Here is a 15573-nt window from a genome sequence, read left to right on the forward strand (position 1 = left end):
ATGGCGAGGAGGCCAAGGCCAGAGGTGGGATTTGGGTTTCGGGGCTCCCTTTTCTCCAACCCTTAGGAGAGGCAGCCTCCACTCCCCCGCCTCCCACTGCCCTGAGGCACCTTTTCTGTCCTCTCCTCTCTTTGACGTGAGCCTGTGGGGGGTGCACATCCTTGGTGGCCTCAGTGGTGGTGGGTACCTTCCCATGGCAGAAAGAAGTGCCCAGAGTCCTGGTGGGGGCACCTTCAGGAAGGTTGGGGGAGGCCTGCAGCCCATGTGCCAGGCCCCCAGGGGCTGTTTCAGGGCAGAGCGTTTCTTGCCCCCACCCTTCCTGCCCAGTCCACTTGCTCCCTCCCCCACCCCGCCTACTCCCTCCCTCCTCCCATGCGTGTCCCCTCCCCTGCCTTTCCACCCACCACCTCCACTTTTAGAACAAACCCTAAAGTCAGACAGTCTTTTTTTTTGCTTTAATTGAAGAGTGCAAAAGGATTGGGGGGTGAGAAAGCTCAGGGGGTGGGGAAGGGTCTTCTCCCAGTTCAAAGCGGCAATGTGGCTAGAGCCTCTCTGTGACTCGGCATGGTCCCCTGGGTGCCTGTGTGCCTTCTGGGACCCCCCTCCCTTTATGGGGGGCCCCTGCACCCCTGCACTGCTCAGTGTTCAGTGTTGGGAGGGAGAAGTGCCCCAAGGCATGAAGGGGCCCTCTTCGCCATGCGAGTCTGGTAAGTGGCACTGGTACGTCGGGATGCCCCAAAGAGCGGCTTTGTCCAGGTAAGTCCAGAGCTCAGGGCCAGAGGAAGGCGGGGTCAAGAAAGCTGAAGCAGATGTGGTGGGGGTGGGCTTGCTTGCAGGGTGGGATGGGGGTGAGGGAGGCACCGCATCATCAGATGTCGGGAGGTTGGGGGGATGGGGTGGGGGGAGGGGGCGGGAGCTCAGGGGAGCAGGAGCACTGGCGGTGGAGGTAGAAGAAGTCAGTGGAGCGCACCCGAGGTCAGTGTCCCAGGACGGCACAGGGTGGCCGTCGCCAGGCCGGGTGGGGGTCCCCGGCACCTGCTTGCTTGGCTGTGCCTGCTGTGCCTGCTTCTTCATCTGGCCGTGCGTCATGGGGTCACTTCCTGTTCGCCACTGCTTTCTCCCTCATGGATGTCACTCCCGGGCACGGGCTTGGGACCTGGAGAACTGAGAACTCCCAGCCCCGGGCTGGCACTGGGTCTCTGAGGACTGGATAGTCCGTTAGCACAGGTGGCATTGCTGGTTGATGAGTTGAAGAAGCTGTCGTCCTTCACAAGTGGGTTCCTCTTGGGTCAGGAGTGGCAGGAAGGGAAGCGAAGCAGGCTGAGGCACAGGGAGGCCAGGGGACATCAGGAGGCATTGGGGCGAGAAATAGAGGGGACTCTTTGCTGGAGACGGGGAGGCGTCTTCAGTCGAGGTCAGCATCTTCGTCCTCGTCAGGCAGCTCTTCCAGCCTTGCCTCCTCCCTGGGCTGGCTCTCCCAGGTGGGGACGGGCAGGGCCTGCCTGTAGATCAGGGTCAGGAACTGGCTCAGGGCCCTGACCGCCTGCTCCCGGCTGAGCAGGTGCAGCTGGCCGTCCGCACCGCGGATGTGGAGCAGGCGGCTACTGAGGAATTCCAGGACCTGGGGATCCATGAGGTGGCGTGGGCGGGGTGGGTGGGAGGCTCCTGTGTGGCTGGGCGAGGCCTCCTGCACGTCGTTGTCCTGCTTGTCCTGCGAGGTGTCTTGCAGGCCGTCATGCAGGCCACACTGACGGTAACGTTGCAGGTCGTCTTGCAGGGCTTCTCGCAAGACGACATCCTCATCACCAACGACGTGCAGCTCCAGGTAGCGGTTCTCACGCAGGGCAGGGAGGCGGCCCTCCCAGGGGGTGACTCTGACACCGAAGAACTCACACAGCGTCATCCAGAACCCAGGGGTGAACTGCAGGCCTCGGTGGGTCTGGGAGTGCAGAGCGTTTCGCTGCCAGTGGCCAGGACCCAGGAATAACTCAGCCAGCTCCCGGGCGGGGATGGTGTTTGCGCCTGCGAGAGCGGGCATCTGGGTGAGCAGCTGGGTGATGGCTGTCGTGATGCTACTGCCTGCGATGAGGGATGAATCCAGGATGAGTCGTAGGGAGCGCTGGGGCTGGGGCCGAGCCACCTGCATGGCGGGTGCGGGCAGCACCGAGAGGCACTGCCTCACCCGCAGTAGCACAAGGATGGCTGCCAGGGCTAGTGTGTTCTTCCAGTACAGGAGGCCTCGGAAGAAATGCAGAATGACGGCCCTGATCTGGGCCATGCTGAAGTGGGCGAGGAAGCTGTTGAGGATCTGGTCGATGGGTATTGTGGCCAGCAGCTCTTGCTGTAGGGTCTGTTCGTTGGTCTCATCCTGGTCTTCATTCTCTTCTTCCCCGGATTCTGTGGCTGGATCCCTGGGGAATCCCCTTGAGGCGAGCAGCAGGGTTTGCCTGGCGGCGGTGTTCCTCTGGAAGGCTCTCCTCCACCGGAGGTTTCTCACAGGTGGCAGCGCTCGGCCACCATCTTGTTCTGGCAGCTCCATGACTTCAAAGTTGAAGTGGGAGAAGAAGAAGACCCAATGCCCGGGGAGAAGTACGGTGAGCCTGTCATTATTCAGAGAGGCTAGATCCTCTGTGTTGAGAAGGATCATGATGGGCTCCTCGGTGTTCTCCAGGTAGCGGCACCACACCATGAAGGCAGCCCGTATTGGAAGAATCTTCATCTCCACTTGAGAGTACTCAACCTCGATAGGGGAGATGTTGCGGGAGTAGAAAGCACAGTAGGCCCTCTTGCCGGTTTGTTCGTCAATTTGGATCAGGGAGGCATGCAGGGCCGTGCTGGTGACCCCGGTTTCCAAGTAGAATGGGTTCTGGGGCTTGGGGTGGTGGAGGAGGGGTGCCTTGCGGAAAGCCCTCTTGAGGCACTCGAAGGCCTCCTGCTCCTCGACTCCCCAGTAGAACTGGTCGGAGCTCAGCAGCTGCCGCACCAGGGGCTCTGCGATGATGCTGAAGCGCTCCACGAAGTGGCGGTAGGGGAAGACGAATTCGATGAAGTTTCTCAGAGATAGCCTGGAGCCAGGGGTAGGGTACCCTGTTATGATGGTCATGACGTTCTTGTTCAGTTTCACCCCTTTGGGGGTGACAACAAAGCCCAGGAATTCCACGGTTTGGCGGTGGAACTGGCTCTTGTCCAGGGAGCAGTAGACGTTGTGATGGCGGAAGCGGACCAGGACTTGGCGGACGTGGTGGAGGTGCTCCTCCTGACTCATTGAGTAGATCAGGACTTCCTGGCCATAAGAAAGCACGAGGAACCCTAGCATGTCCTTTAGGATGAAGTGAATCACGTTCTGAGGTATGATAGGGTCTGGGGAGAGCGCGAACGGCTGGTAGCTCTTCATCTCTTGAAGCTCCAAACCAAACGCTGCTTTCCACACATCTTCGGTGCGGTGCACGTTCACGCTTTCTTCCACAATGGTCCCACGCAGCTCCAGTTTTGTGAACCACGCGGCTCCGTGTAACTGGTCAAACAGTTCCGGAATCATCTGTATGTAGTCCTGTCTGTCGGTCAGCATGTCCTGCAGGTCCCAGTATTCCTCTTGTAGCCTGGCTCTTTCTTGCATCCTGGCACCCACAGGTTCCCAAGGCGCGGTGGAGGGACACTCGTAAAAGGTCTCGCTGTGATCACTGTCTCCAGCCTGCTGAAGCTCAGAGGGCTCTGATTCAGAAAGATCATCGGATCCGTCTGAGCTTGGCTGGTCGGAAGTCTCATCATCTGCTTCCTTCGGGTTAAACACGTCGGCCAGGTCTGAGTATGGGTGTGGCAGTCCGGGTAGCAGGCTCATGCCATGCCTCTCTAGGGCAATGCATGGCGGGGGCGGGCGAAAGCAGTTCTTCAGGCAGTAGGGAGAGTGGAAGGTGCAGCGGCCTTTGATCCAGTCGACTTCAGGGGCATGGACTCGGAGCCAGCGGATGCCTAGGACCACGGAGAAGTTCGGTGAAGGTACGATGTCAAACTCGATGGACTCCTGGTGGTTCTGGTGGATGCACACCAGGGGCTCCGTGTAGAGCCAGATAGGCTCGTTGCCAATCAGTGAGCCGTCCACGGATTGGACCGGCTGTGGGTACGGCTTCTCGTAAAGCTCCACGTAGTGCTCCTGGGCGAACTTCTCATCCATGAAGTTGCCGTCAGCTCCCGAATCCACCAGGGCCTGGACCGCGACGCTGTGGTAGGGGTTCACTCTCACCATGAGCAGTAGGAAGAGGTGGGCGCGGTTGATGCCCGGATGGACTTCGCTGGGCAGCCAGCTGCTGACCATCCACCTCTCTGGAGCAGGTGAGTCAATCCAGGTCAGGTTCCGGGGGCGGGCCTCGGGGGGCAGCCTGAGCATGGCTCTTCTCTCTGCCAGCTTCTCTTCTATTTGCAGGATGAGCACAATCAGACTGTCTAGGGAATCCGGCTGAGGGACCCGGAATAGATAGTGCCTGATCTCCTCGTTGAGCCCCTGGCACAGGTGGGCCTGCAGGACTTCATCTGGCCAGCCCAAGATGGGTACCAGGCTCTGGAACTCATCGATGTACTCGGTGGCAGAGCGGCTGCCCTGCCTGATTGTGAACATGGCCTCTTCTGCCACACGCAGTGTCTGGCGGTACTCAAACACCTCTGACATGGCCTCCAGGAAGGCTGGGAAGTCTCCCATCAGGGGGCTGTTTTCCTGCAGTAGAGCTTTGGCCCATTCTAATGCCAAGCCAGAGAGGTGGTTGATGACATAGCCAACTCGCAGACGGTCGTTACAGAACATTCTTGGGTAGCTCTGTAAGGTCAGTTGGCAGAGTACGATAAACTCGTGGAATTCTCTGCGATCGCCAGAGAAGTGCTTTGGGGCGGGCAGTTGGCCTGCATTGATCCCTTTGATCAAGATCTCTTCTGCTACTCTCTGTTGCTCTTTGAGGTCTTGCATTCGGAAGTACAGCGAGATGATGGACCTCACCATGGCCATAAGTTCTGCGGTTGAGTGCTCAGTCTGGTTTTGCTCTTCTTGAGGAGTCTCCTCCCTTCCTGATTCCTTCAGGTCAGTGTGAGCCTCTTGCTCTTCTTGGGCTCCCGATGGGTTGACTGACGCTTCTTTCATCCTATCAGATGCTCCACTGAGTGGATCCCCCCTTGCCTGGTGTGAACCGTTGCATGACTCCTCCATGTCTTGGAGTAGGTCATTGGGTGGATCCTCTATTTCCTTACGTGGGCCACTGGATGGCTCCTCCATGTCTTGGAGTAGATCAGTGGGCAGCTCTTCCATTTCCTCGAGTGGGCCACTGGGTGGCTCCTTCTTTTCCTGGGCTGGGCCGCTGGCTGGCCCTGCCTCTCCCTGTACTCCACTGCCCGATGTCGCCTCGGTGGTGTTGGATGAGCCCTCGGAGGACTCCATTTGTTTTGATGATGGATTCTTATGCTCCATCATCGTCTCAAATGAGTCTTCAGAGGGTTCTATCATTTCGTCGGATGGAAAGGAGTGTATTCTGAAGATTGGTAAGGTTGTGACAGCGTCCAGTCAGTAGCTGGGACCGTGGAGATCAGAACCTGGTGGTAGAGGGGGAGTGGGGGATAAAGGCAGTAGTTTAGGATCTCATGAGGTGGCAGTGTGAAGGTCTCAAGGACAAATCAGATGCCCAACTAATCAGAACAGAGAGAAATGGGGGAAAGCCTTCTATCCAAGCCAGCCTCTTGGCTGGTCACTTGGGGTGCCCCCAGGGAGGGAAGATCTGTCAGCCCCTGACCTGCTTCCCAGGCTTATTCAGTCTGCCTGTCCTGTCCATTTCCTCCATAGATGTGAGCCCATAAACTCTGTGGAGTGACCGGCTGGGAGCAGCCACCGTGGCAGGCGGGCACCTAGCAGTGTGCACAGGCTGCTACATTTCACCCTGGCACATGCACCTGGTCAATCCTCTTTTCCTGCTTTGGTCACCTGAGAATTACAGAGGTCACATCTCAGCACCATCCAGAGCCACCCCTGGCAGGCTCATGGCTCTGGAGCAAGCCCAACTGCCTTGGTTGTGGGGTGGGAATCTCTAGCAAAGATGCCTACTGTTTCACCAGCACAGTGGAAGAGGAGAAAGTGGGCACTTGGTCACTGTCCCATCAGTTGGGTCAGCAGCCCAAAATAGCTCTTATTTCCTTCTCCATGTTCAAAATAGAAATTTTAGGGGGTGTGTACTGGTCTGGGTTCTTTTTTTTTTTCCATAAAGTTTATAACATACCTATTACATGCTAGATAATTGCATATTTGTTACTTGATTCCAACTCAGACTTGCGGCCAATTTCTCTTTCTTGATTTGGTCTCCTTCCAATGCTATGTTCTCCTGAGCTCTGAGCTGTTGAGGAGATCTTCAAATAATCTCCTTCTCTTCCCACAATCTCCACTCTCCCAGGAGTGACCTCTTTGTGAGGCTTCTGGAACTTCACACATCTGGCCTCAATTTCACCAATGCAAGAATGTCTGCACGCCTCCCCAATCTTATCCTTCCAGGTCCCCTTCTTCACTCCAGTAGGGCTGGTCTCCTCATTCTAGCAAGTATCTTTTGCTCTCTGTTGCTGGTTGGGCCCTCCCAACAGAGACATGTATCTGGCAGAGTTGGGACATTGAATGTGGCGGTTGGGGGGAGCCTGTGACATCTTTGGAATCTGACGGTCCCAGAGTGGATTTTTGGAAATCTAGTGTTGGGTGATTTCAGTGGGCTGAGACAGAATTGAAAGAGAATGTCTTGGTTGGGGTTATTTGCATATTTCTTCTCTGCTGGGGCAGAGCAAATTGAGCTTTGATTATCTGATAGATTAGCTGTAAAGTTACTGCTCTTTATACATTTAACACCTTTTGTTACTTCTCAGTTTTCTTCTAAGCCACTGGACCCATCTGTAAAAAAAAGCCACGCGTTCCCCCTTACGTGAAACTCATTGGCTAAAATCCAAGCTTTCCAACAGGATACAAAATTCAGATCTGCTGTTTCTCAAAATTAAGTACACCCTTGTGAGCATGACACTTAAATTTGATCGTGCAGTCTCTCTGATTAAAGCCTCCCGCTGTTTATTTACTGTCTGCAACATTAAATCCAAACCTTCTAGCATAAACAGTTCTGACATGTAAACTCACCAAAAGTATTCTCTGGCTAAAATGGAAGGGCCTTAATATAAGATTCTTTGTCATTCCTCAAGGTAGAGATGACATTTTTTTAAAGCACAGTATACAAATTAGCATGGTATAAGAATTATAAGGATCATCATCATCATCACTGCAGCAACATATACACAGCACATTGCATAACGTAACTCATTTCCTCTCCAAAAAAGTCCTCTGAGGTATGCATTATTACTGTAAAATTCCGAACCTCTAATATCAAATTCTAATTGAAATACAAAATGTAACTAAGTAATTCATCTGCAGACTCATCTATCAGGAATGAAAATCTCAGCATGTCTCACTTAAAACTCTTTATTGGTGAAAATTTAAATTTCTTAGCAAGATGATTTAAAAGCTAGATTATGCACTCTCTTAATATAAAGTCTTCACTCCTCAACATATTTACAAATTCGACCATGTGAATGATTAAATCCTTCAATGTTCCTGCCTTCAGCTCAAAATCTAATATCCTTGGCATGTTAGAAAAATCTTAATACTTCTTAACATCAAAGTTTAAACTGTTAGCAAGATGAATAAAGGTCATCTCATAATTTCTCTATTTAACACATACAAAAATTCATTTTTATTGCCTGTAAAGTTTCAACCACTTAGCATAAAATAAAAATTTTCACTATGTAATTTGCTTGCCAACTGATTAATACGAACCCCCAAATCTTATCAGGTCACTCCTAAAACCCTTTATTGGCTTAATTCCAAACCTCTTCACATGATATAAAATTCTGATCATGTCATTCCTCAAAATAAAAAGGTCACACTCCCTTGCAAGATACACAAATTTGCTCTTATAACTTCTGCTTAAAGCTTTATTCTATCTCTTAATTACCTATGAGATAAGGTCTAATTATTTTTAGCATAGAACAATACATTTTACTATAAAATTTTTCTGACTACCCAAGACAAAATTTCTGCCATGTTACTGCCTTAAAAATCTCTTAATGGGCCACGTGCAGTGGGTCACAGCTGTAATCCCAGCACTTTGGGAGGCCAAGACAGGTGAATCACTCGAGGTCAGGGGTTCAAGGCCAGCCTGGCCAACGTAGTAAAATCCCGTCTCTACTAAAAATACTAAAATTAGCTGGGAGTAGTGGCTCATGCCTGTAATCCTAGCTACTTGGAGGCTGAGGTGGGAGAATCACTTGAACCTGGGAGGTTGCAGTCAGCCGAGATTGTGCCACTGCACTCCGGCCTGGGCAACAGAGGGAGACTCCCTCTCAAAAAAAAAAATAAATAAATAAATAAAAAAATTCTCTTAATGGCTGAAGTCCAGATTCCTTAGCATGGCATAAAAATGTAATCCTGTCATCCCTTAAAATAGTGTCCAAACTTCTTAGCATGCTATGTAAATTTAATCATATAACTTCTTTTTATAAAAACATGCTCTGTCTATAAATGACCTGTCTCCTCAGCATGGAGTCCAGCCTGGGTGCCCTCGTGCCTCGGGGATGTCTCTGCTTAGGAGTGTTCCCATGCTTATTCATTATCTGGTTCATCAAATCCAGACACCTTAACTTAAAATATGTTTACAATCCAATTCCTCTGGAGACAAAACTCTCATCAATTTACTCCTTAAAACTCTTTACTGGCTGACATCCAAACGCCTCTGCACAAGGTTTCAACAATGAGCTCAATGAGCTCATCCCCCACCCTTTCCAAATACAACACTTGAATGCTTTCAACTCTCATGTAAAATCACATCTCCTTAGCATAGGAGCAAAATCTGATCCTATCATCTTTATCATAGAGATCCTGTCTTTTAGCTGTGCCAAAATGTACTTGTTTGAGCATGTAACTTCTCAACTTAAAACTTCTCGAAGTTTCTTCATTGCCTGTAACATAAAGTCCCAACTACTTAACGCAAAATGCAACATTTTACCATGTAATTTCTCTCAGGATGGTCTATTAAAAAACCCCAAATGTCATCCTGTTACTGCTTTAAGCCCTTTATTGGATTAAATCCAAAATTATTAACATGATATAAAAATTTGATCATGTCATCCCTTAAAATAATTCACACTTCCTAGGACAATATATAAAATTTGATCTTATAACTCCTTTTTAAAATCTTACAGTGTCTCTTAATTGTAAATGGAAGAAAAGTCAAAATTCTTAGCATAAAATGTGAATTTTATTTTGGAATTCACTGCATACTATTTATCAAACACAAAAAACTCACCAGGCCACTCTGTTAGAAAGATTTATTGGCTAAATCAAATTCCTAGGCGTGTGCAAAAATCTAATCATGTTGGAGCCTCAAAATAAATTCCAAATTTCTTTTCATATTCGCAATATTGATCATTTAACTTCTCTGATTAAAATCTTTCAATTTTGGTGTCAACATAATCACACCTCCTAGGCAAGCTCTGCAGGTTGAAACTGGCACTCCCCCAAGACTGAAAGTCAAAATGTTTGCACATGATTGTTAAATTGGTGGCCGTTACTTTTCTTTTACAATTTCCAGCGTTTCCTTGTTGCTTGTAACGTGAATCCCAAAGCAGTTACGCGTAAAATATATTTTATCATGTTTTTCTGCATACTTATCTCCCACAAGCAAGAATCTCATCATCACATTTCTTAAAACCCTTTGGCAAAAATCCAGACTCCTCAGCATGATATAAAACTTTGATCCTGTCATCCCTCAAAACAAAGTCCAGATTTCTTCCCAGGAAACTCAAATTATGAAACTCTTGCTTAAAATCTTAACGTGTTTTCATCACGACAAAAAGCCTCACCATCTTAGCAAGGCACCCACTTTTAATCATGGCACTCGTAGCTTCCAACCTGTCAAATTTCATGTCCTCAACATAAAATCTAAATGCCTGAGCATGAAATGAAAATTGGACCAAGTATTTGTTACGCTGAAAATCTTTAGATTGCTCTTCTTTACTTAAACTATAAAGCTGAAGTTCTTTTCGCATGAAACCAGACCTTTTCACCATCTACCCTTTCCGGCTTCCATTTCCTGTTCCTCATGCTTCTCTCTGACAAGACTGAGTTTCCCATTCTCCAACCTCCAAACGCATTTCGATTTTATTGTCCCCAAATGTTTCGTTTCTTTGTTTTTTTTTTAACCGAGTCCTTCTGCCCATAATTAATTAATTCATACAGCAGCATGTCCTGATTCTTTTTCTGGGCCAGGCATGGTGCTTGATACCCGATGGAGGGAAATGGAGGCAGACCCACCCTGCAGGTCATCACTAGGAAGGAGAAGTGGCTCATGTCCTGGAGACGAATACTCCCCTGGAGGTGAGTGAGGGGCCTTGGAAGCAGGGTGAGGGGATTCCCTCCACACCTGCTCAGCATCTGCCTCTCTGGGAGGGCTTTGGGCATTGTCAGGGTCTGTCGGGCCTCCAATTTCTGGCTTTAGATGGGCACTCTGGGATTCCCATCTGGCTTCAACTGCCTACCAGCCGGCCTGCCAAAGCCTGGGCCCTACCTCTTCTCTGGGCTTTGCAGAAATCATATTCTCAGTCCTTCAAATGTGGCTCAATACGTGTTGTTCTCAAATCTCATGACAACTTTTTAAGAAATATCTATTGATTTGAAAATTCCCACCTTATTTAAAAAAAAAAAAAAAAAAAAAAAAAAAAAGAAGCCCAGCATATAATGCACCTGGTTTGGGGTCAGAATTGCCTTTGAGGTCTTTGAGTGGGACCCTCTTCCCCCCCAACACTCAGAGACAGACGCCCCAACCTCACCAACTTCAGTGCCCAGAGCCTCGGTCGGGTCAGCTCCTTGCTTGCCTCTGAGCCAGTGGCCCATTGGGTCAGGGCTGCCAACGTGTGTCTATGAAGGGTTGGGTGTGGGGGGGCCATGGGGGGGACAAATCCCTCAGCAAATACCTCTCTCTGTCAGCTCGCCTGTACAGTAAAGGAAATCTGATTTTAAAAATAGAGCTTGGAAGAGGAGATGAGAGGATATTTAGGAGCAGAGCTGAGCCTGGGGCGGGGGGCCGGGGTGGAGGAATTAGGGGAGCGGTGAGGACAGGGGAGGAGGGTGGGAGGCTGGGGGCCTGAGGAGGAAGATGAAGCTGGTGAGGAGCGGGGAGGCTGTGAGGATGGAAAGGGGAGTAAGGGAGATATGGGTTCTCTGGAATGCTGGCCATGACCCCTCTCCTAGCCACCAGAAATTAGCCCAGTCACACCTGGGGCCCCTGGCTCTCTGGACGGCCAGGGTGGGTGTCAGGTGAAGGTCCCTGTCCATCTTGGCCTCTGTGTAGGTGGTGCTCAGAGCTCCTTGGGTTTGAGGATCATAGCTACTGGGTCTTAGGGGTGAAGTGGCCTCAAAATGAATACCCCCAGCAGCTCCCTCTGCTGCCTGGCCTGCTCTGGCTTCCTGTGGATGGCAGGCGTAGCGCCATAGTGAGGGTGGGCGTGCAAGGATCCTGGGAGGGTTTGTTGTTATTGATTGATTATTATTATTTATTTTCTTGAACTCATGTCAAGGTTAAAATGTGTCCATGGCAGCTTAAGGCTTGGAAGCCTTCCTGGTTTCCCTGGTATGAACAAGCGTCAAGGATGGCTCATTCGGTGGGAGTGGGTGAGGAGGCTGGTGAGATTCCTGGGAGCTTCCTGAGGGCCTCATGAGGAGCTTGGGTTGGGTCCCGGGGGTCCCAGTGGATTGTGGAGTCTGCCGGGGCTGCTGGCCTGGCATAGCTTACATTGGAGTCCTTCCCCCTGGGACCCTTCAGTCTTGCGCAGCCCTAACTGTGGCTACAGACGACTTGAGCCTTACAGGGTGGGATGCCGCTGGCATCTCGGCCCAGGGCAGCCCAGTCTCGGACATTCCCTCTCTTCCGCTATGGTCTGGACCAAGGTCCTTGAATGCCAGGCCCCATGGGCCTCGGACTTCATCGTAGTGATGGGGAAACTGAGTCTTTGGAAGGAGGAACAGGGAGTTACAGTAGAACTAGGCTGTCCCCAGGGTGTGTCTAAATCCCAAACCACCCAGCAGGCTAGGGGTCTTCTGTAGAGGGACCCCCAGCCCCTCACCTTGCTAAGCCACTGAGGTGACAGGCAGTGCCTGGGCCCAGCAGCACTCCTGCTGCTGTGTCCCTGCCCCCTCCACGCTTGACTGGCAGCTCCAGGGGCAGCTGGATCACTCTGCCCAGAATAACCCTGGGAAGGGGCGTGTGCCGCCTGCGGGAGGGGCTGTGCGAGGGGTAACGGGTGAGCTTGTCCTTGTCTTGCCCAAATCAGCGGGGCCAATCAGCTGCTCCTGAGGCTGATCTTGCCTTTCAAGGCAAGTGGGCAGGGACAGGCCTGCACCAGCCTCCTAGCCTAGATGGGCACTGACTGTCAACGTGACCTTCCTCTCCCAGGTCCTCAGTTTCCCCATGTCTGCAGGGAGGCTTTGAGCAGTGGTCTTCTCACTGTGCTTCTGTAGCTCTGGGGTTCCTGAGAGGTGCCTGTGGGGGGCCCTGGGAAACAGTAATGAGAGAAGGTGGCTGGCCCAACAGGTGGAGCTCAGGGACACCCATCGCTGCCTTAGTTCCACCAGCTGCTCCTATAAATTGGGGTCATCATATTGTTTCATTGAAACGGAGGTTGCCAGATCTGAGCAATGGTTGAAAGCACAGACCATGTGGTCTCTTCTAATGGCTTGTCTTGATTTTCCATCCTGGGTTGGGAGGGGTGTAAGAGTGGAACCTGCTTGTCTCTCTACTCTGGGCGAGAATAGAGAGAACCTGCTCTCTACTCTCGCCAATCTACTCTCGCCCAGTGGGCTGCATGGAGGAGCCCAGGTGGCTGCAGGCCTAAGAGTGTGGCTGTTCTTAGAGTAGGAAGGTGAAGACTTCAAGGCAAACAGGGAGGGCCCCACCTCGGGGCCTGGTGGAACTAGAATGAGGGCAGGAGGCAGATGAGAGGCTGGCTAACCTGGCAGAACCTCAGTTTCTCAACTTGCAGAAAGGTAGGAGCACCTCCTTCCCAGGGAAGACGGGTGTGTGAAGCTCTTTGTAAACTGTAAATGCTACAGACAAGTCAGGGATAGCTACTGTCATTAGAATTCTTACAATTATTACTTCCAGAACACTCACTGTAATCGGAACGGTAAAGATTTGGACAGCATTTCATGCACGGTGTCAAGTTTAATTTTCCCATTAACCCCACAAGGGGACGATGCCCTGCTTGGAGAGTGAGTAAACTAGAGTCCAGCGGGGTGAAGTGGCTGCTCTGGAGCCATAATTATCAGCGACAACAGTGCATGGACCCAGGGCACAGGACTTTCCCCGGGAGGGGCAGGCTGATGACTGGAGTTGGTGAGGGGTACGTGCGGAAGACGGAATGTGACCCAGAAAGGGATGGTTAGATACATTCTAATGAGTCTCTGAGTACCTGCTCTGTGTCAGGCATGATTCTAGCCACTCACCCCTAAAACTGACTTTGCTCCTAATGAGTTGGGGGATGTGCCGCTGTCTTACAGAGTTAAACTGGGATTCGGAGGGCGAGGTGCTGGCACAACGTCCCGGAGGGACAGAGGCAGGGTTTAAAGCCAGGTTTCTCCTTTCTCCCCTGGTAGACGGTGAGGGCAGGAGCAGATGCCCAGGGTGGGTTTGGCAGTTGCCATTTGGGGACCTGTCGGGACCTTCAGGGCCAGATATGCCATCTTCATTCCATGGTGTTGATACTGCCAGCCTCGTGGCCTGGGGGGCACCCAGACCACAAGAGTGGGGGTCTCGCTGTCTGCCTCCATCTCCCCCAAAGGTGCTTGCTGTCATTCCCAACTCATTCTAGCTTATTTGGTGTTGGAGGAGGGACAGGACAGCTGGCCCAGGACCTGCTAATTATAGCTGCTCAAGTATTTGAATAGAGGCCTTGAGTACTCACCACCATGTCATGTTTTTTGCTTACAGACAAACGAACCCTTTAACCCTTGTCTTGAGTGCCAGCCCAACCCATTCACTGCCCCACCTGCCCTGCCCGCCCACCCGATCCGTGGGGGAGGTCAACATGGGACCTCTGCCCCACATCTTACCTTGATGTGGGCTGCAAGTGTTCAAGTGGATCTCCTCCCGTCCTGTGCCACTCGATCCTTGCTGCTCGCTAAAAAGTTATTGAATACATTTGTTTCTTTAATTATGAAAGTCCAGTCTTTTTGACATGCATACATTTTCTACAGTAGCAACCTCAGTGCACACACACAGTCTTCCCGCCTGCTCTGCTTGTGTGCCTTTCTGTTATGAGCTGCTTTTTTCCATGTGGCTACGTTGGGGACCTCCGTGATGCTTCCTGAGTGCTTACTATGTGCCAAGCGCTGCTTTCAGCATTTTACAGGTTTTCACTCTTTCAATCCTTCTAAGAAGCTGTGAGGGCCTTCCTTTTATAATCCCCATTTTTCAGAAGAGGAATCAGAGGCCCTGGGACATACATCCACCCACCTGGGCCCATGCTAACTTTAATAACCTGGACTGGGCAAGGACTAAGTCCAGCCAGAGCATCAGCCTCACTGGCATCCTCGCTGGCCATGGCCCTGAAGCCTTGATCTTCAGCTCCTGGAAGCCTCCTGCCCTTGGTGGACGCCCAGTTTGCTCTCTAGCAAATGGATAGAAAAGTTTACGTGAGTCTGGCTAGGTGGGGTGGCTCACACCTGTAATACAGCGCATTGAGTGGCCGAGGCAGGCAAATCATTTGAGGTCAGGAGTTCGAGACCAGCCTGGCTGACACGGTGAAACCTTGTTTCTACTAAAAATACAAAAATTAGCTGGGCGTGGTGGCATGCGCCTGTAATCCCAGCTACTTGGGAGGCTGAGGTAGGATAATTACTTGAATCTGAGAGATGGTGGCTGCAGTGAGCTGAGATCATGCCACTGGGCTCCAGTCTGGGCAACAGAGTAAAACTCCGTCTCAAAAACAAAACAAAAAAAAAGAAAAAAAAGAAAAAAAATGTGTATGTGAGTCTGGACCCCGGCCTCTGTTGGACTCTGAGTAAATCTTAATTTAGCTTCCGGAGCTGCAACTTCTTCCTCCTGACCCTGCCACCTGCATGCGCCATTCTACGTGGCTGCGTCCCAGGCTGGCCATCCTTTCCACCTTGGGTCCCCATACACTGCGACCCCATGGGGTTTTTGTCCTGCTCCCTCATGTTAATCTGCACTGGTGATTCCTTTGTCCCATCCTTCCCTCGGAACACAGTAGGGCTGCTGGCAGCAGGTGAGGCCTGGGGCAATGGCTCAGAGAGGCAAGATGCCATTTGGCCATGCCAACGAGTGACAAGTTTCTCTTCTCGCCCTCGCAGGTGGTGTGAAGGGGAGATGGCTGCTTTCTCCTGGGAAGGGAGCAGATGCCTGGCCCAGGACCAAATCAAAAGGTCTGAAAAACTATATTGCTTGTCCTAATGTGTAAATTTCAACAATTTGCAGATTTGTAGATTCTTTAGAATGGAACTAACTC

General features: G+C 51.1%; 1 protein-coding gene and 1 long non-coding RNA gene across 34 annotated transcripts in view; one reads left to right on the forward strand and one right to left on the reverse strand.

Annotated features, from left to right (window-relative positions):
• Window positions 1-440: 440 nt before the first annotated feature.
• The window catches only part of RTL1 (retrotransposon Gag like 1), a 30472-nt gene continuing 15339 nt past the window's right edge, over window positions 441-15573 (reverse strand). For 4 of the 5 annotated variants that reach the window (XM_007987865.3, XM_037984512.2, XM_037984513.2 and 1 more), the window contains exons 3-4: window positions 14159-14226; window positions 441-5571 (exon numbers count right to left, since the gene is read on the reverse strand). In XM_007987865.3, the coding sequence (XP_007986056.3) occupies window positions 1406-5485 (4080 nt within the window). In that variant the 5' untranslated portion in view covers window positions 5486-5571; window positions 14159-14226 and the 3' untranslated portion in view covers window positions 441-1405. Of the gene's footprint in view, window positions 6727-14158; window positions 14227-15573 lie in introns of all 5 variants that reach the window. The other variant, XM_073011325.1, reaches the window with a different exon arrangement.
• LOC103229707 (uncharacterized) overlaps window positions 4967-15573 on the forward strand; it is a 188499-nt gene continuing 177892 nt past the window's right edge. For all 29 annotated transcript variants that reach the window (XR_012091073.1, XR_005235480.2, XR_005235484.2 and 26 more), the window contains exons 1-3: window positions 4967-5065; window positions 10322-10429; window positions 15419-15490. This is a non-coding gene — a long non-coding RNA (uncharacterized lncRNA). The remainder of the gene's footprint in view (window positions 5066-10321; window positions 10430-15418; window positions 15491-15573) is intronic.

The sequence above is a fragment of the Chlorocebus sabaeus genome, chromosome 24 (genome assembly GCF_047675955.1).
Source record: "Chlorocebus sabaeus isolate Y175 chromosome 24, mChlSab1.0.hap1, whole genome shotgun sequence".
Lineage (NCBI taxonomy): Eukaryota > Metazoa > Chordata > Mammalia > Primates > Cercopithecidae > Chlorocebus > Chlorocebus sabaeus.